Below are 27,413 nucleotides of genomic sequence, written 5' to 3' on the forward strand. Positions count from 1 at the left end.
AGTGCTAGTTCTGGCCAATCCCAAAAAAGGCTTTTTAGCCTTTTTTAACTCATTTTTATTAGCTAGGTGTCAAAAAAATTAAGATCTGCAGGCCAAATGCAGCCTGCTGCCTGTTTTATTGAAACACACCCAGAATCACTACACCCACTAATCACTATAAAGATAATTGAGCAGCTGCAACAGAGACTGGCCCATAAAGCCTATACTTACTATTTGGCCTTTTACAGAAAGCTTGCTCTTTAACTCAGAGAGTTGCTTTTCCCCTTAAACAGCACTATTAATAAGCTCTACTATTAACTTAAAGTGAATAGCCTATCAAAGTTATAACTCCAGAGCCATTAATTTCAACTGTGAATACTGGAGATTATTGACATATGTAAAGTTCTCGCAGTAGTCTTAACAATCTCAGTTTAATCTTTTCAGTCTATTTTAATTTTACAGTATTTCAATTAATTGAATGAAATATATGCTATTATTCATGTAATCTATATGTGCATATAGATGTATCCATAATATTTGATTAACCCTTCACTATTCATCAGAAATAAGAGAACTTATAATATGAATTCCAAGTAGAGTTGAATTACATGTAAAAACATACTGAAATACTGTAACCTGGAATAATTAAATGGCACTAATTTGTTTTTTTAATCAACCACATACTTTGCAATTAACCATTTCTTGATACCTACCTAAATAATGTATATTTGCCTTGACAATCCAACTTGTTAATATACAGCTGAAGCATAGCTAAACTCTTTTTCCTCTAAAATGGAAGAAATAATATTGTTAAATAAACTGAATAAAGACTAAATTGTTCATTAAAATGGGTTACAATAAGAAATTTAAAAAAACAATTTACATACCAATGTCTCAACTGGGCAAAGTGTCATTATTTTGACTAAGCCCTAGAAATAAAAACAATTTTTAATTCAGATGTTAATAGATTATATTGACTGCAAACAAACAACTACATCATTAATGGTAGATAATAAAAATTCAGAGAAGTGAGGGTAAGAGATTTTAAAATGAAGTAAATTTTTCCCTATGTCTTCATGCCACTATTACATCTATAGGAAGCTAAGTACCGTGTTTCCCCGAAAATAAGATCTATCTAGACCATCAGCTCTAATATGTCTTTTGGAGCAAAAATTAATATAAAACCTGGTCTTATTTTACTATAAGACCTGGTCTTATAAAATATAATAATATAATATAATATATAATATAATATAATGCTGGGTCTTATTTTACTATAAGACCTAGTAATATAATATGATATAATATAATATAATACCGGGTCTTATATTTTTTTGCTCCAAAAGACGCATTAGAGCTGATGGTCCGGCTAGGTCTTATTTTCGGGGAAACACGGTACAATCCATTTTATAAGTGATATTGAGTGGGGCATTACAAAGTGTACATTTAGAAGTGAATGCTAATTTTCAATTATGCCTAGAGTGGTCAAAAATATCAAACATGTAGAAATATAATCCATCGTTAAAATATTCAGGCTTAATACACTGCCATGTTTTTCTATTTAAATAGTGGAAAAACAAATTTCCACATCGACATCCAAGAACCTACTTGACTATGATAACTAACAAACAGTGCTAGGCAAAATATATCATAGGAGGGAAAAACAAAATGTCTTTCTAGTAATGAGTGAATGCACGCCGTGATGAAGTCCTGAGGACTTGAGTTATAATAAAAAAGAGCTTTATTTCCCAAGGTCCCTACAGAAACAAAGTGTTAAAGAAGAAAGTTATGTTTGTCCACTAGATGCTATGCTGTAAACTATGGTAGCCAACTAGCCACATAGAGCTATTAAGTTTAAATTAATTTAAATTAAATTTTAAATTCAGTTCCTTAGTCACACTAGCTACATTTCAAGTGTTCAATGTGGCTAGTGGCTTTCATGCTGTACCGCACAGATAATAAAACACTTTCACCATCACACAAAGTTCTATTGGACAGCATGGGACTAGAGTTTTTCAAAGGATATGGAGAAGAAAGTGGGAGAGGAGTCTGATAAGACCTTTACTTAAGTTCAGAATAGGAAAGAGGTTATTTTTAGGATCAGAATACACATTTCACTTACTTGAGGTACGGTAAGAAAACTCTTGATTTCTAAGTAGTGGTGAAGTAGACTGTTATCTTCTATTCTCAATAAACCATTTTCCAACAGATCCTACAGATTAAAATATATGCAGAGATACATATATGGTGAAGTCAACAGTTATATGTTGACATTACTATGTATTTAAATTACGTTGGGTGCAAACAAATCTTACCAATCCTTTGGAGAAAACAGACTCTTCTGTTCTGGAAGAGAGTATCAGAATTTATTGACATGATTTTCTAAATTGCTTTAGAATGATTCTTCATTTTAGGAAAAATACCAAAAATTCATTTGACCAAAAACTGAAATTTAAAGACTTTAAAAATATGTATCATTAAGGAGAAATTCCGTAAAAGAACTTAGTCAAAATTCTTAATCCATCTTTCATTTATCTTTTAATTTGGCTACTGACATCAAATCTGACCAAAATCAGCCCACTCAGGGCTTATTTCCTGGTATCAATTCAATAGATCTTCAAACAGCAAGTGCTTAGAAATCAATTATACCTCATATAATACTTTGTATTCCAGTTGATTAATCTGTAAAATCTTTTCAATTATTTTTATACAAAAAATAAGTACTTTCCATTTGTGATAATATCTTTTAAAAGTTTTATAATCATTGTTAACAAAATATTTAGGATCTGTGGCAAAAACTATCTCAGGCTCCGGGTTCTTACTCTAACCATGTAAATGTTATGTTTTTGGCTCAATGACTAAACAGCTTGGAAATCTTAAGACTATATCAATACATATTCTCATTGTATGAATATAACAGAAACTAAGTAAAAAGAAATGTAAAATCATTAAGACACACATAATACAGTAAATTTACAGAGTTAGTAACTACTTGTGGAGACCCTTGGAAATTCCTGCCTTGTAGGCCGAGGCTTTGGACATTTGCCATGTTACAAATCTTCCTTCACCTGGGAAGAGATGGGATTGATAAACTGTCACTAGTGTTCCTATAGGATAGTACTGAAGGCTCTGACTGATCTCAAGAGATAAATTAAACATGTTATAAGAAAAGGAAACAAAGCATATAGTTTTGTAAAATTCTTAAATTTTTGTCTGGAAAAATTATGCATGTTACTTTGTAATTTTTTAAAAAGAGAAAGCCTTGCTTCTTAGCATCTCAAGTGAGAAAAGTTGTTGAATGATCAATCAATAATTTAAGTTTTAAAAGGAGGGGTCAAGACACCTTCCTTTTGATGCAGCTCACAGATTGTATCCATGAAACAAAAACAGGGATGAATTGCTTTTATTGACCACCCCTCCTTAAATGGAGGAGGCTACAGTGGGATAGAAGTGTTTTAATTTACTAACTTTTGAAATAAGGGATGAAATCTTAGAAAAAGATGACTTGAAATTCCTTTATAAGACATTATTTTTATATTATCTTGGGTTTAAAATGAGCGATTGTTATAAAACCTTTTTGACTCACTTCTGTCTCTCTCGTGAATATCTGCTTCACTATTTTATAAAATAACCAATTAATTAATTAGGGCATGGCAAAGAGAAGAGTCTCTTATCGTGACAAGGACTTTTTTAGTACTACTATTTAATTCTGAGATGCCATCTAAATGATCTTACCTTTGCAAAAAGACTTCAATATGTCCCATATTAAATTGCAAAAGGTACGATGGGCTAAAATAGAAAAAAATATATACTATATATACTTGTATACACACATGTAATTTTACAAATTTTATATACATACTATTATAGGTTGAATGGTGTACCCCTCAAAAAAGATACTTTGGAATCCTAACCTCCAGTACCTCAGCATATGACCTTATTTGGAGATAGGGTCTTTTTTTGTTTTTAATTGGGGTAGGAATGGGCAGGAGCAGAACAGGAACCCCCCACTCTGTAAGTAATCAAGTTAAAGTGAGGTCATTAGTGTTAAGTCCTAATCCACTATGATTGGCGTCCTTATAAAAAAGGGAAACGTGGACAGAGACATGCATAGAGGGAGAGGGCCATATGAACATGAAGGCAGATAGGAGTGATGCATCTACAAGCCAAGGAACATCAAGGGTTGCCAGCAAAGCACCAGAAGCTAGAGGAGAAGCGTGGAATAGATTCTACCTCACAGCCCTCAGAAGAAACCAATTCTGCCCCTGACCTCAGACTTCTAGCCTCCAAAACTGTGAGACAATACATTTCAGTTATTTTAAGCTAACCAGTTTGTGGTACTTGGTTATGGTAGCCCCAAAACTACTGTATTTTGCCATGTATAATGCACTCCCGTGTATAATGCGCACCCACGTTTCAGTAGGCCCAAACTTTCAGGGGAAAAAATTCTTTTGTTTCCATTTTTTAATTCAAATTTTGATATGTTTACATTTAGGTACTTGTTTTTTATACTATAAGGAATTTTAGCATTTATTTTTTAACATATTATGGTACAAGAAATTTTATGTAACAAATAATTACAAAACACAAGAGAAGATACAAGGTACAATAAATTTTATTACCAGCAACAAATTTACGATATTTACCTAGCATAGAAGGCCAAGAACTCTTCGTCCTTGCAACTTTGGCATTAAGTTCAACAAAACCAATTATCGTATTCCAGGGTATTATTTTGCAGATATCGTTACTGATTTCTAGAGTTACACTTTTAACTCATAAGCATAAATAAAAGAATCAAAAACATTTAAATAAATACAGAATTATTACTACCCATGTATAATGTGCATCCTTATTTTTCCCTCATAAATTTGGACAAAAAAGGTGTGTATTATACACAGCAAAATAGGGTAATATACATACCTGAGGCATTTTGGTGGTAGAGTGTTATTAAGAGTATAGGCTCTGGGATTTTTTAGGCAGAACTGTTTGAATTCCACCTATCCCACTAATTAATTGTATGATTTTGGGTGGTATCTTAATTTGTCTAAGCCTGTTCTTTTCATTTGTAAAGTGAGATAATGCTTCACAGGGTTATTATAAAGATTAGACAATGCATATAAAGTGGTTAGCATAGTATTTAATACATGGTGAACATGCCAAGTGGTATCCATTATTGCAATATTTACATACAAATATATCCCATGTATATTCATACATAAACAAACAGATGTATACAAAGAAGTCCACTCAAGGCCTACAAAACAAACACATATTCCTTATTATAGACCTCAAAGTCCCACAGGTGTTGTATTATAAAATTATATATTTATTTTTAAAATAATTTGATAAACTTTATGGGAAAAGAAGGACATGGTCAAACTAATTATGATAGGAAGATTCAACCTAAACAGGGTAGTGATGGAAAGCTTTCCTCAGAAAGTGACATCTATGGATAAAGATGGTTCTAAGCACATGCAAAGGCCCTACAGCAGGAAAGTTCATGACACATTGGAACAAGAAACCAAAAGAAGGTCTGTGTCACTAGAGCCTAGTAAACAAGAAAAAAGGTGGTAGGAGGTGAATCAGGACAATCAAGCAAGGACCAGGTCATGCATAAGCCTCAGACTTTATTCTTCGAGCAGTAAGAAGCCACTGAAGGGACTTCATTAAGGGACTACTCTTACAAAGTTTCACTTTCTAGTGTGTTGAGAATGAGTTGCATTAAAAGGGATTGATAAATGTCCACTCAGGATTATACCAGTAATCTACTGAAAAGATGGTAATTTAGACTACCCCATGGGTAACTGGCTGGTTCCCTCCCTTATAACCTAGGGTGGTCCCAAATGCTTCAAAACCAAGCCCAGTTTAACACTTTCTGACACTTGACCCTTATTTCTATCTTAACACCACCTCCTCCCCTTTCTCTACTTGACGACTACTGACTCTAACAGATTACAGGCAGCATAACTTAAAGAGAGCTTTGTTTATACTTAATTCAAAACGTATTAGTACACCAGTAAACATATATTTGGACATTAGATAAATGAGTTTGATGATACTGTTTTTAGAATACATGAATAAACCAAACACTACCTCCTACCTTAAGACCATTGGAAGCTGATCAATACTGATGCCCTGTACAAATACTAGATATGCCAGGGAAGCCATAGAGTCTGCTAATTGTTTGTCTTCTTCTTCCTCAAATTCAAGATAATCCCAAGTCCTCTTTTTCCTTCCATGATTAAAAATCATTTTGGGGAAAGGGTGTCCAATTGCTGATAAAATACCCTGTGAAATGGATAAAAAAGGAAGTTCTAGCAGACTGACGCTAGTGTGTCCCCCGCCCCCGTATTCACATCCTGCATGAGCCCCTCCTTTTGCGTGAGGGTGGAACCTGTGAGGCTTGCTTCTAACCAACAGAATATGGTAAGATGCCACCCCATTAGATTAGATTATACACAGAGGCAAGGGAATTTTTGCAGATGTGATTAAGGTACCAACAAATTGATTCTGAGTTATTGAGAAGGGAGAATATCCTAGGTGGACCTGACTCAATCAGGTAGGTTTTAAAAGAGGGTCCAGGCCCTCTTTGACAGTCAGAAACTTACCCCTGCTGGCTTTAAAGAACCATCATGTTATGAGAGGGCCTATGGAGAAGGCTGTGTGGCAAAGAACTACAGGCAGCCTCCATGAGCTGAAAGTGGTCCCAGCCACAGCCAGCAAAAAAATGGGGACCTCAATCCTATTTCAAGGAGATAAATTTTGCCAACAACCTGAAGGAAGTGAATAGGAAGATGAAAAAGTTCCGGAGATGGATGGTGGTCATGGTTGCACAACAATCTGAATGTACTTAATGCCACTGAACTGTATACTTAAAAATGGTTAAAAGGGTAAATTTTAGGTTGTGCGTATTTTATCACAATTTTTAAAAAAAAGTGCTTCAGGAAAAAAAGGGCAAAAAAGAAAAAAAAAGTGCTTCAGAGATATCTGAGAGCAATCCCAAAATGTGAGACATAAAAATATCATGAAATGATAGTTAACAACTCAGATGAACAGTCCTCAAGGAACAATGCTCCACTGACCACTGTCTGCCTAGAGTGGGCAAGAGGAATACTGGTCAGTGGCAGCGAAGGTTGAGGAAATAGTGCTGATGTATCAGGTCATAGGGGCTCTTGTGTCATAAGAGGGAGAAGCATCCTGCATGAGTGGACAGGAATATAGTTTTAACTCTTTTTACTAAGGAGGGAGGGAGGGAGGGAGGGAGGGAGGGAGGGAGAGAGGGAGGGAGGGAGGGAGGGAGAGAGAGAGAGAGAGAGACTCGGGAAATATAAGGTCATTCCTATGCGTCTTATACGATTTCTAAGACTAGTATACGAGAAAGCATCTGACCTTCAGAATCCAATGGAATTGATAGGAGTTTTGGTTCTACCGCATACTAGCTGTGAGACACTGAATGAGCTACTTAACCTCTCTAAAGCGTCAGTTTCCTTATCTAGAAAATGACATAATACCTATGTCAAATATTTATTGAGAAGCTCCACAAAAAAAGTGTAAGAAAGTTAAGCACAAAAACTACTATGTAGAAGTCAAAAGGGAATGAAAAACAACAGCATAATCAGAATGAATAACTTCCACATATTCACTTAATCTATAAATAAGGGCCTGACATTGTAGGGAATTACAAAGTCAAGTAAAACTTTGCCAGCCTTCAGGGAGTTAAAAATCTGCTGATCCCAGATGGCTCCATTAGTCATTTCAGCACACAAAAGGAAGCATGGAAAATCATCACCAGAGAGTGTTATTCAGCTACCGGACGCTAAATATATACAACTGTACTGATTTTCAAAGCTATCACACAAAAAGTTTATACAGGCTCCAAATCTCTTCTTAATCATGAAGCTCCATTTCTTCATTCAGCCAATGCTATGTGTTTTTTCCCAGAGTAAGGTTAGCGTCTTTAAAAATCATCATATAGGTATGAGACTCTGCAGTTCTGCTCTGGATATCTAGGGTCCACTGTGTTCAAATCAGGGCCTTCACTGTCTGTCCACACACCATCCAGCAGTCTTGCTCAGACCCAGGACGTACCTGCCACTCTACAATTTCTCATGGCAGCCTCTGCCCTATTAGAAACGTTCCTATGTGGCAGCCCTTGGGGCATTCAAGCAGTTCTACAGCAAAATACCTTGTGCCAAAGGAGGGATGGCTGAGGCCATCAATCTCAAGCACCCCACTCTTACCTGTACAGAATAGAACATAGAACAGAAAGCACCTCCTCACTTCATCTCCTACCTGATTTCACCTTTCCTTCTTTACTGCTTTGTGCTTCCTCATTGCTGGCTCTTTCTACTTACAATGCTCCTTGCACTGAGATCTTAGGAACTTTCCCCTACACCCCAGCCTCTGTATAGGATGCTTGCTTACTCTATCTTGCTGATTTAATTCAACCTGACTGATTTCTGGTGGGGGCTGCTTTTGTGGGGAAGAGTGCTCTGGGTAAAAGTTTAGGATTATTTTGGTTCCTCCTGCACTTTCAAGGAAAAGCACATTTTTTCTTTGAGGCAGATGCCATAATGCTCTTTATCTGTCCTTATCTCTATTGTATACTGACTTCCTGGTAATTTCCCCACATTCACTGAAGACTGGTGTCTGTTCACAATCTTTACCTCTATCCAACTCGTGCTATAATCCTGGGAAAGTTGGATGTTGGTGTAGATAACTCCTCTACAGGCCTGCCTCATGGTTCTTGATTTCTAAATTCTAGTGACCTTAACTTCTAATCCATTTCAACACCAAATTCCACTCTGATCTCTGTCAGCATTTGGAGCTATTCCATTTGAGATACCTGAACTCCAACATCTCATTTTCTTACTACAAGCTCTTATCCTATCTCTCCTACCAACCTGCTTTTCTCCTCTGACTTCTCTAGTCCTGAGATCTCTTCATTTTTACCTACCCATCTATGCCATCCCAACTCCCCTTTTTTCCCTGTCCAACCAATGCACTATTGGTCATTTGAATTATCTGCACCCTATATTTCCTTTAGCTGCATCTATCCAATAAAATGCCAGCTTTGGAAAGATAGCTATACTCCATCTTCTCTACTACACGCAGGCAGCAGAGTGTAAAAAAATCACACAATACACACTGTTATCACGACAGTGGAGTCTCCACAGCTGAGTGCCCAGCACTAATGATTCATGCTTTCCTGGTCTTCCACCATCTCTTTCCTTTCGCTTCAGTATTACAAATCTCTACCAATTTCCTGAAGCCCCTTATTCAATCCCCATTTCTACCTCCTCCTTCTGAAGAGCTCTCCTTCACCTAGAAATCTGAGGCCAGTGGGTCTGATTCCCCTGAATTATATTCCATTCCTGCTATAAATTTCTCTACGTACATACCCACTCCTACCTCCTCCTCTCAGGTGGCCTCGATCCTCTGCCCAGCTGTCTGCTTCTCCAGCCACATTTCAGTTATCCCGGAAAATGTTCCTTTTCTCGTCTAATGGTTCCCACCCCTTCAGCCTGTAAACATTCCAAGCCTCCCTATCTCCCTCATTACCTTCCTACCCTAAGCTCATGTCTTCTAGCCTCTCTTCTTCCTTACTCTTCCAAACTCTTCTAAAGAATAGCTTATACTAGTCCTCTCCATTTTCTCATTTTTCATGCACTCCTTTAACCACTCCACTGAGTTTTGTCTCTAACACTCCACTCAAACTGTTCTTCCTAAGATTACCAATGCCATCTTACTTCCTATATCCAATGGATGCTTTTCAACCCCTACTACAGGCTCTCTCTGCTGCATTTAACAGTATCAATCATTTCTTTCTTCCTGAAACTCTACTACCCTGTTTCTGTGATATTTCTACCACCTCTTTGACTCTTCTTCCTTGGTCCCTTTGGTGGGCTCATCTTAAGTGCTGGTACTCTGTAGGGTTCAGTCCTGAGCCTTTTTCTCACATTGATTTACCTCTTTAGGTGGTATCACCCATTCTTACTCAAAATTTCCTCCTTTAAGAACCTGCTCTCTCTGGGTATTAGAAATGTATTAAGAAATTATTGTTAATCTTGTTAGGTGTCATAATGGCATGTGGTTATGTTTTTTAAAAAAGTCCTTACCAATTAGAGAAGCATACTTAAAGACTTATGGATGAAATGAAATATCTATGACTTGCTATAAAATATTTCGGCAGAAAAACAGGGAGCATCAAATAAGACTGGCAAAATGTCAATAATTGTTAAAGTTGGGTGATGGGTACATGAGGGCACATTATACTGTTCTCTCTCCTTTTCTGAATGCTTTAAAAAAATTCCCTAATAAAAAAATATTTTTAAAGCACAAAATTCCCTTGCTCCTTGCTGTATTCTCTATCTCAGTTATTGGTGCCTTCATCTGCCCAGCTACCCAAGCAAAAACCTTATCCATGACTGGACCTTGTAACTATTCTAAATTCAATCAATAACCAGATTTTGTTAATTTTACCTACTATGAAGTTCTCAAATCTGCCCTCTTCTCTTCATCTCCACCCCCCATAATCATAGTCAGGCTCCTCTCATCATTTAACCAAAAAGACACCTAACGGGTCTCCCTACTTCCAATCTTATCTCGGTTAAGGACCTCCTCCATTAAAGTGATGAATCCAAAACACAGTTCGATCACATCACTCCCAGGCTTAAAATTCTTTAACTATTTCCAACTTTCATAGCCATCTTCTCAAAATAGGTACATATATCATATAAGGTGGTGTTTATACTGTATTCGGGGGATTATACTGTAGCATTAGCAACAATGAAGAGGCCCCAGACTCTTATGTGCACCTACCCCTCCTTCATCACTCACAGCCTCTTCACTATCTTGAATCTCAGCATTAATCTTATTAAACTAGGTATCTCTGTTTATATCAGTCACCAAGTCATCTCTCATCCCCAGAATGTAGTTACCCTAAAATTCTGGCATCTCCTCTTCTAACCTCTTCTCCTATCCCCCCTCAAATTTCAGACACCCTTCAAATGTGGCCTGTGGAACTCAGTCATTAGCAAAATCAATTCCCCTATGGTCTCTTACTTCTTTTGCTCTAAATGAAGTCTGATTCTCCTCTGAAAACAACTGTTTTCTCTGTAACCCTCTCAAAGGGTTGGTATTTTTTCATCCAGATCCAGGCCTGGAAGCAAAATACCTGTTCTCTTTGCTGCTTCTAGACCATTCAACCCACTCCTCTCTAAAATCCCTCTGCTTTAAAATCATTTCATATAAATATACCACTCTACCCCTCTTTGTTGCAGTCATTAACAGACCTCAAGGTCACTCACTAATTGGCTTTCTGACACCACTCTTATCATAATTCTGTGACTTAAATGTACAACCACAGATCCTCTAAGACCCTGGAATCTCAGGTACTCTCACTTTGTCTAGTCCAATGATCTTGGCTTCCACCCTCTCCTTAAAACATTCAGTCCCACGGTCATACTCTGACACTGTTATTAGTAACTGTAACCTTCCCATATTAATTTCAAGCATCCTTTCTTTAACCTCTGATGTTTTCAGCTCACTCCTTATAGTAACCTAATTCCAACAACTTATTAACCACACCAGGACCTACAAGCTAATGATTCCATCATCTTTTCACTCTCACATTTAGTGTGTCCTAACTTCCCTCCTTACTCAGCTTTAATTCCACTGTCCATCATAAGTCATTCCCTGCCCACATGCTCAATGCTCCTGTCCCTCCCTTGCTTTGTGGAACTCACAGTTCTCAAAAGCCCAACCTAACCAATTTTCCTCCTACGCTGCACCTGCATTCGTGCAGATGAACATGACTAAAGAAAACCCGCAGCCACAATTATGGCTCTAATTTGAAATTCATGACTATCAATCTAAGTACATATTTTTCTATATTTAAGAGCAGTTGCCTAATATAGAATCCCAGCACATTTAAAAATACTCTTAATGCATAAAGCCGAGTTGCTTTTAAAATAAAATTTACTTATTTCTGGAGTATTTTGAGAATATTTATCATGAGTTTTAAAATTAGGCTATTCTTTGGCACAGAAATTCCACTTCTAGGAACTTAACAATTAAAGAAATATGCAAAGATTTGGTTAAAGAGGTACTTATCACACACTTAACAGTTAAAAAAAAAAAGGTGAAGTTTGATAGTAATGAAAATGTTGCAAAAAATCTGTGTTGAACTACCCGGCACTGGTTAAATACATTATGCTAAATCCATACCATGGAATACTATTAAGCCAATGGAAAAATATTCACAGTATGCTAAGAGAAACAAAATAGATTACAAAAGAGTATATAATATTCTTTGAATACATTTATATATATAAATGTTTATTTACTTATGACTATAAAAGCATAAAAAAGTGTGGAACATACTAATATTTATTTATATTTGGATAATGAAACTATTGCTGTTTATTTTCTTTTTGTTTATCTGCGTTCTACAAAAAATACCTATTGCTTTATTAATGAATGTATCAATTTACATGCCCAGGTGCAGTGCATGAGAAAACAGCAGGGTAACATTTTAGATTACAGCAGATTTTTTATCAGATTAAATGAGCTGTACTCACTATTATTTCAGATGCAAAACACCTTAAAGGATCATTTCCAGCTTCTTCAGACTGCTCAAGGAATTGTGCTGTCAGCAAAGGGCATTTCAAGTTTTTGAAACAACTAAGGTAGAAGAAATGGGTAACTATGAATACAGCACTTTCTAAATATAAAATACCTACTTCTATAAATATATTTAAGTTAGTTTTACATGAAAAATAACATAGCACCAATAAATCAATGGCTTGTCAACTGGAGAGGTCTGATCCTTCTTATTAGTAATGGGGAGAGCATGAGTGAACACCTTGCTGGATTCATGTCTGCACTATACCAGTGGATGCTGAATGTTTGTCTGAGGACCAGTGCTAGTCCATGATATAGTTTTCATTAGTTCAAGAAAAAATTGGGACAATGTAGTAATTTTTTCGTAAAGCTGTTATTTGCTTTATTTAGAAAACCAAACTTTATTCTATGATGAAGCTTTTCTTATTTCTTTAGTTAAAATATCTTTTCTTTCATGAAATAATGGGTTTTATAAATAGTAAAAAAAAAAAATTTAACATCCTAACCTGACAGAGTGGAAAGCTAACAGTAGTTTTAGTCTCCAAAATTTTAAAAATAAAATTATTGGTCAATGTAATAATCTAGTTCAGCACTGTCCGATATAAATATAGTGCAAGCTCCATATACAATTCAAAATTTAGCAGTCACATTAAAAAAGTAGGAAGAAACAAGAGAAATTAATTTTAGTAATTTATCTTATTAACCCAGTATAGCTGAAATATTATCATTTCAACATGCTATCAGTATAAAAAATTATTATGGTATCTTAGTATTTTTTTAAGAACAAGTCTTCAAAAATCTAAATGTAATTTACATGTACAGCACATCTTAATTTGGACTAGCCATATGTCAAGTGTTTGAAAGTCATACTGAACAGTGCATAATTAGTTATTATACTATTATACTATAGTACCCCTGAAGTGAATGCTACTGGGTACTCTGCTACTGTTCTTGCATAAGTTGGATGTTCAATTCTGTTCTGTGCTTCTGCTTTCACTTTCAACGGGAGAGTAAAAACATAATTCTCCCATAGCAAGACCAAATGCTTTTTCCCCCATTTCTATTCACTTACTCTGATGAGTAATGGCAATTCACAATTGAGTATAAATTAAACAAACAGATTTTTGTTTTGAATTTTAACAAATATCATTGCCCCATTAAGTGCCCATGTTATATCAACTGAACCCCATATTCTTCTAAAATCAAAATTTGAAACTAGATTTATATTTCCATTGCAAACATATAAAACAAAAAAACAAAATAACTGAACTACAATGATAACATTTAGGTACACTGTGAAATGTTCTAAAAATATACTTACAATTTAAGTAATTCATCCTTTAACTTTTCATTTTCCAGTGAGTTCTTTTTGTCACCAATGACTTCTTCCACAAAAGGCTTAGTGAACTCTATTAAGGCCTTGCAACACTGACAAAGGCCGTCGTTATCTGTTTGTATCTGTTCTTTTGAATATGGAACAGGAAGGAGAGATAGCTGGCTCCAAATGGTAGACAATGCTAATCCAACTGAATATGCCTTGTTGCTATGAAGTTTCTGTATCACTAAAACAGAGACCAAGTTGTTACTTGAGGTAGCCTATCAAGCACACTAAACATGGGACAAGAAGTTCAGTTAATATAGAATTAAAACACATTTTTTTCATATTTTAAGAACTCTAAAATCAGGATGACATATCATAGCTTAATTGGCATTGTTTTTTCCTTTCTTAGAGGTGAATAATAAAGCATCTTATAATCATGGCAATTTACAATAGATGCCATGAAATTTTGTTTCGGTATGTTTGCAACGGGTTATATACTTAAGACAGAAACACTTTCTTCCATGTTTTTTGGTTGTTGTGAGTATAAAATAATGTGTTTTATAAACTAAAAGGTACAGTAAAAATGGGAGTTAATATTGTTAGATTTTTCTTTCTAGAAGACTGAATATTTCACATAGTACAAAGCTGCTTGCTGGGCATTCACATTTAAAACAAATCTACTCTGATTTCTGATTTTGGGCCCTTCTAGCAGATTCTGAGTTATATGTAGGTCCTAAATTAAAAAGTAGTCTCTTCCCACGTCCTCCTCGGTTGCTAAGGTCCATTACCTACCAATACTGTTACGGCACTAAGCCATGGAGCCTTTTCTTTCCACACTTGGTTCATTCTTTTAGTAGTACTTTCGTTATTCGCAACCCTAACCTCCTAAGGCCGAGGAGGAGCAATGCCCTGCCTGATACTGTTTTTAACCACGACACAGGACTACCACAATGCTATCAGACTGAGTACTGCAGATACCATGTAGGCAATCTTTTAAATATGTTTATAAGGAAAATTCTAGATATAAGTTGCCCATAGGAAGGTTAGACAAAAAGCTATAGGTTAAAACATAGCACACAAAAAACAGAATAACAATCAATAAGATATTCACTGGGCACACACTCTGAGCTAGGTATTGTCATTTTTCTATGAGCAGCAGGATTCAAAATGGCATTGCTATCACCAGTTTAAGCAGAGAATTCAATAATTAGCCATAAATTTCACTTTGGTGTAGTGTTGACATTTTGGAGTAACATCAAGGAACTTATACAGATGAAATAAAATAAAAATTTAGATATATCAAAGTACTCATTACCTGTTTGTAATGGCTGAAGTAAAAGAAGAATAATTTGGGATATCTGTTTTCCAGAGGGCTCTTCAATCAGTTCAAGCAAACCCAACAATAATTCCTTTGGATTACATAACTATAAAAATATTCACAATTGAACCTGTTTAATACAAGTTGTATTTAAAGCCACATGATTACTATTTTTAAAAGAAGGCATATACTGAGAAAATATAATTATTTTTTGCTTAACAGTAAAACACCTTAAAAAAAATACCATCGCAAAACAATCTGTGATTGTCAAATCATTGTCAAACTAAATAAGGAAGCAAGAAGTCAAAAGTCAAAAAGTCTGTAATGGACAGTTACACTTTAGAGGCTTAAATTCCTGGGTAAAGGAAAAGTTAGAGAAATGGGAAAGGAGAGCCTGATCACCAGAGCTGAGGTGTCCTTTGAGCGTTGCCTGTCTGCTCTGAAGGTTGCCTCGTTCCCCAGAGCTTCCAGCAGATGGACCTTATCTCGCATTGTCAGAGTATTCAGATGAGTGCAGTTTCTTGTCCTTCCTAAACAGGTAAATCTTTGCACTGCCTTTGGAATGGCCATGTTATCACCTCACTTAACTTGTTTTTAAAAAAGCCCTCATAGTTAATAACTATGTCGATGGAGTTCCCTCTTTCCAAGTAGGTATTTGTGTTTATTTGCACTAATCTCTAAGTAGATTCTTGTGATGTCATTTTTTTCAAAACTTATCTTTCTTAAACATCATTTTTGACTTATAACTCTATTAACCTTTTACCAAGAGTCCCTTTCAAAAGTTGTTAGTCGCAGCCAATCTACTTCCTATTCCTATTTTCACTGTGATCACTTGCATTCTAGGTTTTTCATATTCTTTTAGGGAACATACCACAGAGGAAAGACCACTGAGATTGATTCTAGTTCTAACGCTTCCAAAAGATCAGTGTGGCTTTGAACTACCTCTCTAAACCTTGAATTCCACATCTATACAATAAGCTACTTATTAAAAACAGAGATTTTTAGGTGTCTCCTTGGAGTTTCTGAATTAGTGGGTCTGAGATGAAGTTAGACAATTCTTATATTCAGAAAATTTGGGGAAACAGAAATGGACTTGCCCATCCAATCAATAAGGTTGGGCCTTTTCTTCAAAGAGTTCCCTCCTGTATTTTCATAAACTAAAAGCTTTCTCACCAAAGACAAGCATTAAACATTAAAGGGAATTATAAAATACTACTGCATATTGTGATAAAAGTTTTGTTAACTTACCTTTGTCAATAAATCAAGCATCAGGAAATATTTTCTTTTATCATCTTCCTTATTATTCCATAAAAGGCATCGAACAACAGGACCAACAAGATTCCAGCCCATATTCTTGATGATGACCTGAATAACATTTTTAGAGTAAAGCAAATACTGCCATCTATGGGACTCTCACAGTGAGCTTTCTTAACTTGGAGGAGCTTAGAATTTCCTCTCAACAGGAAAGATGAAGCAAGTCCTGCAATATCTTACCACCCTGAGCCAATATCTCAGGGTGTCTGCAAACAGATACCAAAATAGTTTTTCATATATTATATTAAAATAGTTTTTTATATTTTCACTGAGGAAAGGCAAATGAGCCTTCACTTTTAATCACGTAAGATGGTCTTTCCCAGGATTTAAATAGTTCCTCTATTTCCAACAAGAGAATTAATTTGCTTACAATGAGCAAATGGTTAATTTTCATGGAGAATTTTGCTCCTCTGATTCATAAGAAAATCCAGTCAATGCTCATGAACCTTTTAAAAGTTCCTTGGGGAATCTCAAAATATATTATAATCATGTAACCATGTAAAAGGAGAGGGTGCCATTTCATTAGTTTTTTCTCCCACATACAAGACGCTTCTACGTTCAAAGATATTTCAGAATGTTTACCACACAAATAAAAATTTATCTTTATAATTAGTGATTCACATTCATTAACAAAACCACTGATTTTCAAAACTATCAACAATATATTCCACTTCTCTGGCCTGCATTCTACTTAAACTCATCAATATTTATCAAGCATAAACTATGTCAGGTCCCTAGAATATTCTAGGGGCTAGCAATAAAGCAAGGAACACATCAGTTAAGATCTCTATCCTCATAATTTACATCATAGGTTCATTTGTTAAAAAAAAAAAAAACACATCTAAGAAGAAGATAAATAGGTACAATACCCACTCCATGACCCCAGTCTTACAAGCTGAGAAAGGTAGAGTATAAGGTATAGCAGAAGAATAGTCACTTCCATCTGGGGAAGGCAAGAGAGATTTCTCAGAAGAGGCAATGGCTAAGCTAAGACGTGTTAGAGAAATAGAGAAGTCTGTTAGACATAGATAGGAGGGAAATACATTCAAGGCTCTGCAACAGCAATGTGTAAAGGTGTACGACTTAACATGTCCTACAGAACTAGCAGCAGAGTATGTTAGGGTACATGAACACATAGTTTACAAAAGAGGAAATACTATTTGTTTACATCTTTGCTCTTTTATTAACTGGTCATTTAGTTCGTCTTATTAATCTGCATGAGCTCCCTATACATTAATATTTACTTAGCTGTATTTATGACAAATAATTATTTGGGTTTTTTGGTTGTCTTTATATTTTACATAGCAAAATATACTGTTTATTTTGTCCCTTTTCTACTGCTTTTATGTCTAAAATGGATTTCCTCCTTTAGATTTATAAACATTCATTTAAATTTTTTTAAAAAAAGGTATTTCACCATGCTTTTTATTCAGTAAGATTTATGTTGGAAACGTGGCATAAAATGAAGACTTAAATTTATTTTAAAAAAACAAACAAACAGGAAAACAATTGGGCTTTTAACTTATGGGATCTCTGAACATTCTTTTTGTACTAGTTATTTCTTTTGCCTGGCACACCCTTCTCCCAGACAGTCCCAGAGTTTATATACTCCTGCTTCCTTCAAACCTCTGTGCAATTTCACCCAACACAGTCCAACCCCCTAACCATGCTTTATTTTTCTCTACGGTATTTATCACTTTCTAACATACTATGTGATTTATTTATTGTGCATATATCTATCTTCCTTAACATTTAAGATCCATATGCAGAGTGATTTTTGTTCACTGCTATACCTATTTCCAGCATCTAGAGTAGGACCTATTATAAAATAGGTGTTCCATAAATATAAGTTAAATGATGTCTATTACTTTTAAGCATAACAAATTATCCTCCCTCCAAAGATTTGATATTCTGTTCCATTTTATTCTATTTATGTGTGTGGCTTAGAGTTTAATATTTAGGTCTTTACGAATCAGGAACTTACGTTATGTGGTCAATTTTTTTTCAAATACTAAATATTCCACCATTACTTATTAAATAAGCCTACACTCGCTTTAAAAACTAATTCCTCTGAGACTCTACTTTTTCAACTAAGCACTTCTTTCCCTTTCTACTCTATAAGTTATTCTCTGAGAGTAATTAACTATAAGAGAAATTCCAGATTTGAATAAGATTTTGCATATCTAAGCTGAAAAAAATAATTATGGTAAAATATTTTACAAACATAATCTGTTACAAGGAATCCAGTCATTATGTAAATAGTGAATAGTTATGAGGAAGGCAAATATCGACTATCTCTAAGCTATACTGTTTAGTTTAATCTTAGCAACCTTACAGGGTAAGATTATTATCCCCAATTGACAAATGAGACTGCCGAAGTTTAGAGATTACTGACATGCCCAATGTCCAACAACTAAAATGTAGCACAGCAGGATTTGCATATAAGTCTCTCCAACTCCAAAGCCCGTGCTTTGCCCACTATACCAATGGCTTTCAATGGGGGCAATTTTGATATCTACCAGGACATATTTGGCAATGTCTGGAGACATTTTTGATTGTCATTCCTGGGGGGGAGGATTGCTATAATATCAATAGTGCCAGTGTTGAGAAACCCCACACTATAAGTATCTTAGGACAAACTATTCATATGGCTTTTTTTAAAAAAAACATTTACATGAAGTAGATTAATAGTAAATCTTGATCAATCTTGATTGTGTCACTGGCAAAAAAATAAGTTGCAGTCAGTTTTTAAGCATTGTCTTATCAATATCTGAACCTCTGAATTTAGCTGACCATACGTTACAAAGATGATTCTCAAGCTATTAAGACTAAGCCTCACTATTCTTAAATCTACCACAATCACCGAATCTCTAATAATCATGCGCAAATCTACATCTTTCTTTCTTTTTTTTTTTAATTTATTGGGGTGACAATTGTTAGTAAAATTACATAGATTTCAGGTGTATAATTCTATATTACATCATCTATAAATCCCATTGTGTGTTCACCACCCAGAGTCAGTTCTCCTTCCATCACCATATATTTGATCCCCCTTACCCTCCTCTCCCAACCCCCACCCCCCTTACCCTCTGGTAACCACTAAGCTATTGTCTGTGTCTATGAGTTTGTTTCTCATTTGTTTGTCTTGTTCTTTTGTTCAAATCTACATCTTAATCTCCTAGTTTTCTACCGAGCTCCACACTATTTTTCAATTGCTTGCTGCATCTTAAACTCACCATTTCAAGTACACTTATTTGTCCTCCTTTAGGAAACTTCTCTTCTTAGGTAGCCATTTTCTATTTGGGATGTTTCTACCCTCTCAGAGGCTAGAAACCCAGCCATCTTTGATGTCTCCCTCTCTCTCACCCCCACAATCAATGAGTTTCCTCTATTCTACTCTAAACCTTCCATTCAAGTGCTACATTGTGCTCACTGGAGGCAGAGCAGAGTGGATAAAAGTTCTAAAACCGAGCTGCACAGGTCTGAATCCTGGATGCCACATAAAATCTGTTACTCTTGGGCAAGTCACTTATCTTTCAGTGCCTGTTTCCTTATCTACAAAATGAATTTAACAGTAGAACATCATGGGATTCTGGAGAGGCTACATGAGTTAACAGATGTAAAACACTTAAGGCAGTATCTGACACATAGTAAATACTCAATAAATATTAGCTATTATTAATTTTATTACTAGCTAAAAGTAAGGTACTTTGAAAGGTTATCCTCTGAGAATGCAATTGGAAAAAATCAAGGAGCTAAAGAAAACATTAAATTTACTTTATTTTGGGCTACAAAGGTACCATAAACACACCAAGAACAAATGTATTAAATAAATGTCCTAATTTTTCTAAAAATATTTTCTTAAATAAAAAAGGGATTGGCCTTTTAAACTACTAAGAGATTTTACAACAATGTGTGATTTAAAAGTTTTAGTAATCTCCCAAACACAATAAAGGTATCTTGGATATAATCACAGACCAGCACGTCTAGATTGTAATAGCAAGAAAGAAAACTTCTGTAGAAACAAATAGCACCATAAATGAAGAAAAAGTGTGTCCTGGGAAAGATGCTCCTCTTCCTTTGTGCAAGCAGTGGAGTCCAAAGATACAAAATTTGGCAGTGTTGCCAACGTGTTTCTGGGAAAAAGCTGTTTCTGAACCTCAAAAGATCCTTTCCCATTGTGGAGAATGATTTATCAGACAATCGTAGCTGGATCATATTGGCCAAGTCATTCAGCTTTCCCGTTCTGATTTTATCTACCCAAAATATTATATACCCAAAATGTTATCTTACTTAATATTTGGTTTTCTATATACATCTGGCTGAAGGAACAGAATGTGCAATCACCAAAAAATTGATACCTAGCCTGCCGATACTTACATTTCTCAAGGTAAATTGGTGACCCAAATGCTACTTGTGATGGTTCAACCAGATGTAATCCCTGCTCTCCTAAAGCACTTTACTTACACTTCAACTATAGCACTTATTTATTCTGCCTCTTTGTTGCTAGTTGTTTACATGTTTGTCTCTTCCACCAGACTGTGAGTACCTTAAAGTATATAGTCCTAATTCCCTTTTTGTTTCCAGTTTCCTCCTGTGGAAATTTAAGTTAGTTGATTCTTAAATGTTTGATGAATAAATGAATGGATGAATAATAGCACATGTGGATATTCTCTTCCAGGTAAAGACTGAAAAGTCTGCACAAAGATTATACTTACCTTATTCTTTTCATTCTGAATAATTTCTAATAGCTGGTCTATGTGCCCTTCATCTATGCATCTTTGTCCGGCTAACTGAAATAGACCAAAATCTTCTTCTTTGAAGTCTTGCTCTTCTAGGATTTGCTGGCAAAAAAAACAAACAAAAACCAAACATGTTTAGGCAAATAAAAATTCAATAATGACTTGATTTATTCTCTCTGAAAAAAAGGAAATCTGTTTAAACTGTAGGTAAGTTGCACATAAACATATGTATGAAAATTAGGATTAGCCTAATAAATACTTTAGTGAATGATCTTGAAATCCACTATATCAAAGAAACCTTTAATAAGGATCAAGATTAAAAATTTTAAAGGTTATTTAGAAAAGTATGTCATTTGGAGAAATAACCCAATTGCCTTCCTGCCCTATCACTATTTATACATAGGTCAATAAAAGCAAGGATTATAGAAGATAAATAATTTGAGTGACTACAAATATAATTAAAAATAATCTATGCCATGCTCATATTTTGAAAGATATTTAACTTTACAAAAAGAAAAGTTACTTACACATCTCTTTATTACAGATTGAAGTTCCTCCACAGCCATTCCTCCTTATTTTTCCTAGCTTTGAGACTGAAATGTACTAACATAAAACACACTGTTAACTATCAGAAATATTACATTTAAGTATTAATAAGTGATATTTCATTCTGATGAATTATTAAATACAATAAAGAAAACGTAGTTTTAATGCTGAAATGCTTCTACTGAAAGTAGTCTGTTAACCTAAGAAAAGTTTATTTAAAAAAATCTATTGCATCTTTTCAAGTTTTCTTAAGCACAGCTTTGCTTAAGATACATCTGAAAATAAAAACCTCTAGAGCACCCCCAAAAGGACTGCAAATATGGACTACACAAAGTGCATTGAAAAGGCAAAGTGTTTCATTTCTGAAAACATTTCCAAAAGGTGGGCCTAAAATCAATTCTAATCAACAGGGAATTTTTTATTTTTTAATGTCCTACTTGACAAAAATTGAAGTCAACACAACTTCAACACAACACAACAAAGTTCAGATACCCTCGAGCCCCTGTGTGACCAGAACATTTCCCTTAAGAGATGAAGTACCCAAAATAATCAATCCAGTCAGTGAGATCAACCGGCGGCGCTCAGGAGAACCCGGTTCCATTCCCGCTGGCCATCGTTTCTCCCAGCTTGAAGGCCCGGCACCAGCTCTGCAGTAAGGGCGCGGGTCGGGGGGTCCTCACCGCAGCGCGCTCCAGGGCGGACAAAACCCCAGCGCGCGTGCGGGCGGCATCCAAGGGAAGCCATTTCTCCTGATTCCTGCTAGTCGTGGCGTTCGGGCCTCACCACTTCGCCAGGCCTAATCGGCCGGCGGCACCGCATCCTCCGCGGCTCAAGGCCCGCCGCGAGCCCCCGCCGTCCGGGACCTCCCGCTGCGTCCACTTACCCGCCAGGACTCTTGGCCCTTTCAGCGTCCTCCTCCACCTCCTCTTCTGGCCGCGTAGGCCGCTCTCCGAGCCCCGCCCTACTCCGGTCGGCCCCGCCCCGCGCTGCGCGAGGGGAGGCGGAGCCTCGGGGGGAAACTCTAGGGTCGGACGCGACAGTCTGACGACGCTCTCCATGGCTGAATCGGTCCGGGAACCCTCCGCCCGCCGCAAGGTCGGGGCCCCGCGCCCCCGCCGAGATGCCGCAGGTAGGCAAAAGGGCCTCTTTCCACGTTTTGACCCCGAGAACCGAGCCCCTACAGGGTTCTAGACTAAGGCGCGCGGGGTGCTCCCGAAAAGCTTTCCCGGGGGTGGAGGTCCTCGGGGACGGAGAAGGCCAAGAGCTTCCCACCGCCGTCCTCGCGCCCTCTGGGAAAGACCTTCGGCCGAACCCCCAACTCTTTACAGTCACATTCCAAGATTTTCTCCCAAATGGCCTCTGAGGGAAAGGACAGTGGAGTTCCTGGGAGCCTAGAGCTGGAGTCGCCAGAATGGACAAGTGACCAGGGCGGCATCAGCCAGCGGTGTGCGGCTGCCGGTGAACCTACCGTTGGTCCTTCCATTTGTACTGCGGCTTTGGTGCCCCTGTTCTCTGAGGTATTGGAGAATCACCTCCCTTCTTGCCAGGGAGTGAACATTTGAGGGCTGGAGAGAGGCTTCCCCAAAAAGTACCCAGATTTCAGATTTTTCACGAGTGCTTAAGTATGCATCTATGATACAGGAGAAAATTCAATCCCGAAGGAGATACATGTTAACCAGCAAAAATTTGGGAATAATTAATTTACAAAAACAAATTGGATTCCCTTCCCATTTCATTTTAAATGTGTGGAAAAGAAGAAAAGATGGTATACAGTTGATTTGGGCAGGAATCTGTTCTATAACCTAGTGTGTGTAGACTTGACTAACTTTTTTTGTTTGTTTTTTAATTTTAGGTACTAAACAGACAGGTGTCTTGAAACAGCAAGATGCTTCTAAAAGGTATGAAAACTACTTGGACAACCGCATTCACTTAGCTGTTTATCTCATATTAATTGAACCATTTTTAAAAACAATAATGGGTGCTACCTTAGAGAAATTTATTATGAGAAGGGGAAGATCTGGAAAGCCCTATAAATTCTCACAGAGACAGTTATATCCCCCTACTCCATGCTTTAAGAAAACCAGATCAGACATTTTGGGGTTGCTGGTGAAGGCGTATGAGTATCTATAGAAAGGTGTACATGGGAATAGACGTTCCTGAATTAACCAAGTACTCTTTTTCCACCTCTTTGTATACTCTCTCCCTTTTTTGCTTTATATGCTAGAGACTCCAAGAAGACTTTTCTGTCCCTTGTTTACATTATGTCCATGTTTTCAACAAAAAGTTGTCCTGTATTGTCTCTTGGCTTCTAAAAAGGCAAGGTTTATCTTCAGTCACAAAATGTTTCTAGAGTAGGAGTAGTCTATGAGATGATTAGAAAATACATACCTGTGATACATCATTTTATGAAGTATTGGCTTTGTCTTAATTCATTTATTCTTTCAAAAATATTTACTGAATGTAAGATATATCAGACTTGTATTAGGCCCCAAGGATATGGTTTTGAACAGAATAGACGCAGTTAACTAGTGGAACAGAGAAATACCAATTAAATTATAAAAAACAGATATGTAATTACAAATTGTAGTAAATGCTGTAAAGGAGGAGGAGTAACGGGTCCAGGTTAGCTGGAGTTTTGCTGGGCGAGCGGTGGGTTTTCAGGGAAGGACTTTTGAGAAAGGAATAAGCTGAGCCCTGAAGGCTAAGTAGACATTAAACACAGAGTAGTAAGGAGAGACCTATAGCCAGAAGTGGCAGTATGTGTGACAAGAAAGGCATGGTCATTTAAAGAAAGGAGAGATGCCCAGGATGATGTGCCAGCATTCTGAGCAAGTGAAGTAAGGAGGATAGGAAAAGGTTAGAGAGGCAGGATTCCATTCATACAGACCTAGTAGGCCATGGTGAGAAATTTAGATTTTCTAAATGCAAATGGAAAAACTTGAAGTAATAAAGTAATGGAATTTAAGTTTAAAAAGTTTTAAGGTGTTAGGGGAGGTGATCATCTGGGAATGGAGAAATTGGATGAATTTGAGATCTGTTTTGGAAAGTACAGGCATACCTGGGAGGTATTGCGTGTTCAGTCTGGGAGGTATTGTGTGTTCAGTTCCAGACCACCACAGTAGAGTGAGTTTAGTTAATATTGATAATGATGGTAATTTGCAACTTTCTTCAACACTGATCTGACCACAAACCTGAGGAGATTATATTTTATTTTGAGCAGATCATTCAAAATGAAACAATTAGAAATCCATGGGAGTAACTGAATAGTTATTGAGGGAAGTGATCCTTTATAAATTTATTCCAATTGTAAAATACTTCTATATTCAATCCAAGTGAATAGTTTTAAGCTAGAAATTAAAGAACTTTGCAAAAATATAAAATAATTCCACTATTCACACTAAATTTTTTATTTTAATTTTTATTGGGGAATATTGGGGAACAGTGTGTTTCTCCAGGGCCCATCAGCTCCAAGTCATTGTCCTTCAATCTAGTTGTGGAGGGCGCAGCTCACTGGCCCATGTGGGAATCGAATCAGCAACCCTGTTGTTCAGCGCTCGCACTCTAACCAACTGAGCCATCTGGCCACCCCCACACTAAATTTTTATTTCAAAATGTTAACATGTAATACGTATATTATTATTAAATAAATTAATAAATAAATGGTTTAAAATTTTCTCACTTTTAATCCTAATGTGGTAAATATTAGCAAATATAATGTACATAGGCAAAGCTCTAATTTTAAAAGTACCAGGTCTGCCAGTTAAGTTCACGAACTTGCCACTATGCACTTAACATTGGCAGCATTGTACAAAGAGCTCAGTAAGGTTTCATACCTTAGTAAGGTTTCATACCTTAGTATATCAGTGTCTCACAGCTGTGTTCATGTCGACGTGTGGCGGTGTCTTGCTAAGTGGCATTCATTATTGTTGTTGCATGTTTTTGTGTGCCATCGCGAGAATGTCTGAGCTTCGCGATGTCTGAGCTTGAATTAGAGCAATGAACAAACATTAAATTTCTTGTTAAATTTGGCAAGAGTGGAAGTGAAATCAGGGACATGTTAGTCTAAATTTATGGGATAATGCTATGAAGAAAATGGCAGTGTACAAATGGATTAAATGTTTTTCTGAGGGGAGAGAATGCGTCACTGATGAAGAGAGGTCACGGCGGCCAGTAACGAGCAGAACTGATGAAAATATTGCAGAAGTTCATCAAATTGTGCATCAAAATTGTCAGGTGACTGAGAAGCATAGCAGACCAAGTAAACATCGATAAAGAAACAGGAAAATCTTAACTGAAAATCTTGGTATGAGAAAGGTGTGTGTAAAAATGGTCCCAAAGGAGCTCACCAATGATCAAAAGCAAAGGAGAGTCGATGTTTGCCAAGACCTTTTGGAGAGGCAAGATGATGCTTTAGGCTGTGTTATCACTGATGATGAAACATGGGTGTACCAATACAACCCTGAAACAAAGCATCAAAGTGCACAATGAAAGTCAGCCAATTCTCCATGACCAAAAAAGTTCTGTCAGTCCAAATCAAGAGTCAAAATGATGTTGCTAACCTTTTTTGATATCACAGGGATTATTCATTCTGAATTTGTACCAACTGGACAAACAGTTAATCAAGTTTACTATTTGGAAGTGCTGAAAAGGTGGCGTGAAAAAGTTAGACGAAAATGACCTGAACTTTTTGCCAACAATCATGGTTCTTGCATCACAACAATGCACCAGCTCACACAACACTGTCTGTGAGGAAGTTTATAGCCAGTAAACAAAAACCTGTATTGGAACACTGTCCCTACTCACCTGATCTGGCCCCCAGTGATTTCTTTCTTTACCTGAAGATAAAAGAAATATTGAAAGAAGACGTTTTGATGACATTCAGGACATCAAGGGTAATATGACAACAGCTCTGATGGCCATTCCAGAAAAAGAGTTCCAAAATTGCTTTGAAGGGTGGACTAGGAGCTGGTGTCGGTGCCTAGCTTCCCAAGGGGAGTCCTTCGAAGGTGACTAGTGATATTCAGCTATGAGGTATGTAGCAATTTTTCTAGGATGAGTTCGTGAACTTAATTATCAGATTTTATATAAAGGAATTCTGAGACCAAAAAGTTTGAGAACCACTGCTGTATACCACACTACCTATTCATTTCAGACATCATTTCAGACAAAGGGCAGCTGTGAGACGGCTATCCATAGGAAGCAGCTGTAGGTATCCATTAGTTAAGAGAAGTGTGGCTGTTATTAACTCTTAAATCAGCAATCCTAATGCAGGTTGTGTACTGATCTTAGTATATGACACAGCTTTTATTAGTAGGCAGCAAAATGAGAAAAATTATTATAAAGTTAAATATAGTCAACATAAAGAACTGCCTTTTAGTGTGTTCATGCCTTATACTTCTTTGATATAAGCATGGCCTTTATGGGAGAGCAGGTGTTAGTTACAAATTTATTCTTGTTTTAATGTCCCTATTTGGCAATCCTGTGTCAGTCCTCCAAATTGTTTTTGTAAAACATTGCTCCAGGCAAGGAATTGGCTCGAAGGTTTTAGAAGTCAGTGATGGTAGGGAGA

General features: G+C 36.5%; 2 protein-coding genes across 8 annotated transcripts in view; one reads left to right on the forward strand and one right to left on the reverse strand.

Moving 5' to 3' along the window:
- Nucleotides 1-22,809, reverse strand: part of GLMN (glomulin, FKBP associated protein) — a 35,647-nt gene extending 12,838 nt beyond the window's left edge. Inside the window, exons 1-13 of one of the 2 annotated variants that reach the window (XM_019752979.2) lie at nt 22,728-22,809; nt 21,826-21,901; nt 21,275-21,400; nt 16,491-16,607; nt 15,240-15,348; nt 13,925-14,165; nt 12,561-12,663; nt 6,080-6,267; nt 3,715-3,768; nt 2,295-2,325; nt 2,102-2,191; nt 867-908; nt 693-766 (exon numbers count right to left, since the gene is read on the reverse strand). In XM_019752979.2, coding sequence (XP_019608538.1) covers nt 693-766; nt 867-908; nt 2,102-2,191; nt 2,295-2,325; nt 3,715-3,768; nt 6,080-6,267; nt 12,561-12,663; nt 13,925-14,165; nt 15,240-15,348; nt 16,491-16,607; nt 21,275-21,400; nt 21,826-21,864 — 1,214 coding nt within the window. In that variant the 5' untranslated portion in view covers nt 21,865-21,901; nt 22,728-22,809. Of the gene's footprint in view, nt 1-692; nt 767-866; nt 909-2,101; nt 2,192-2,294; nt 2,326-3,714; nt 3,769-6,079; nt 6,268-12,560; nt 12,664-13,924; nt 14,166-15,239; nt 15,349-16,490; nt 16,608-21,274; nt 21,401-21,825; nt 21,902-22,384 lie in introns of both variants that reach the window. The other variant, XM_019752989.2, reaches the window with a different exon arrangement.
- A 42-nt stretch (nt 22,810-22,851) lies between these two features.
- The window catches only part of RPAP2 (RNA polymerase II associated protein 2), a 117,008-nt gene continuing 112,446 nt past the window's right edge, over nt 22,852-27,413 (forward strand). For 5 of the 6 annotated variants that reach the window (XR_012497300.1, XM_019752922.2, XM_074335131.1 and 2 more), the window contains exons 1-2: nt 22,852-22,973; nt 23,697-23,742. Coding sequence is in view for 5 of the 6 variants with exons in the window: in XM_019752922.2 (XP_019608481.2) it covers nt 22,901-22,973; nt 23,697-23,742 (119 nt within the window). In the remaining variant the exon portion in view is untranslated. Of the gene's footprint in view, nt 22,974-23,696; nt 23,743-25,972; nt 26,876-27,413 lie in introns of all 6 variants that reach the window. The other variant, XM_074335132.1, reaches the window with a different exon arrangement.

This window comes from Rhinolophus sinicus, linkage group LG06, assembly GCF_036562045.2.
Source record: "Rhinolophus sinicus isolate RSC01 linkage group LG06, ASM3656204v1, whole genome shotgun sequence".
Taxonomy (NCBI): Eukaryota; Metazoa; Chordata; class Mammalia; order Chiroptera; family Rhinolophidae; genus Rhinolophus; species Rhinolophus sinicus.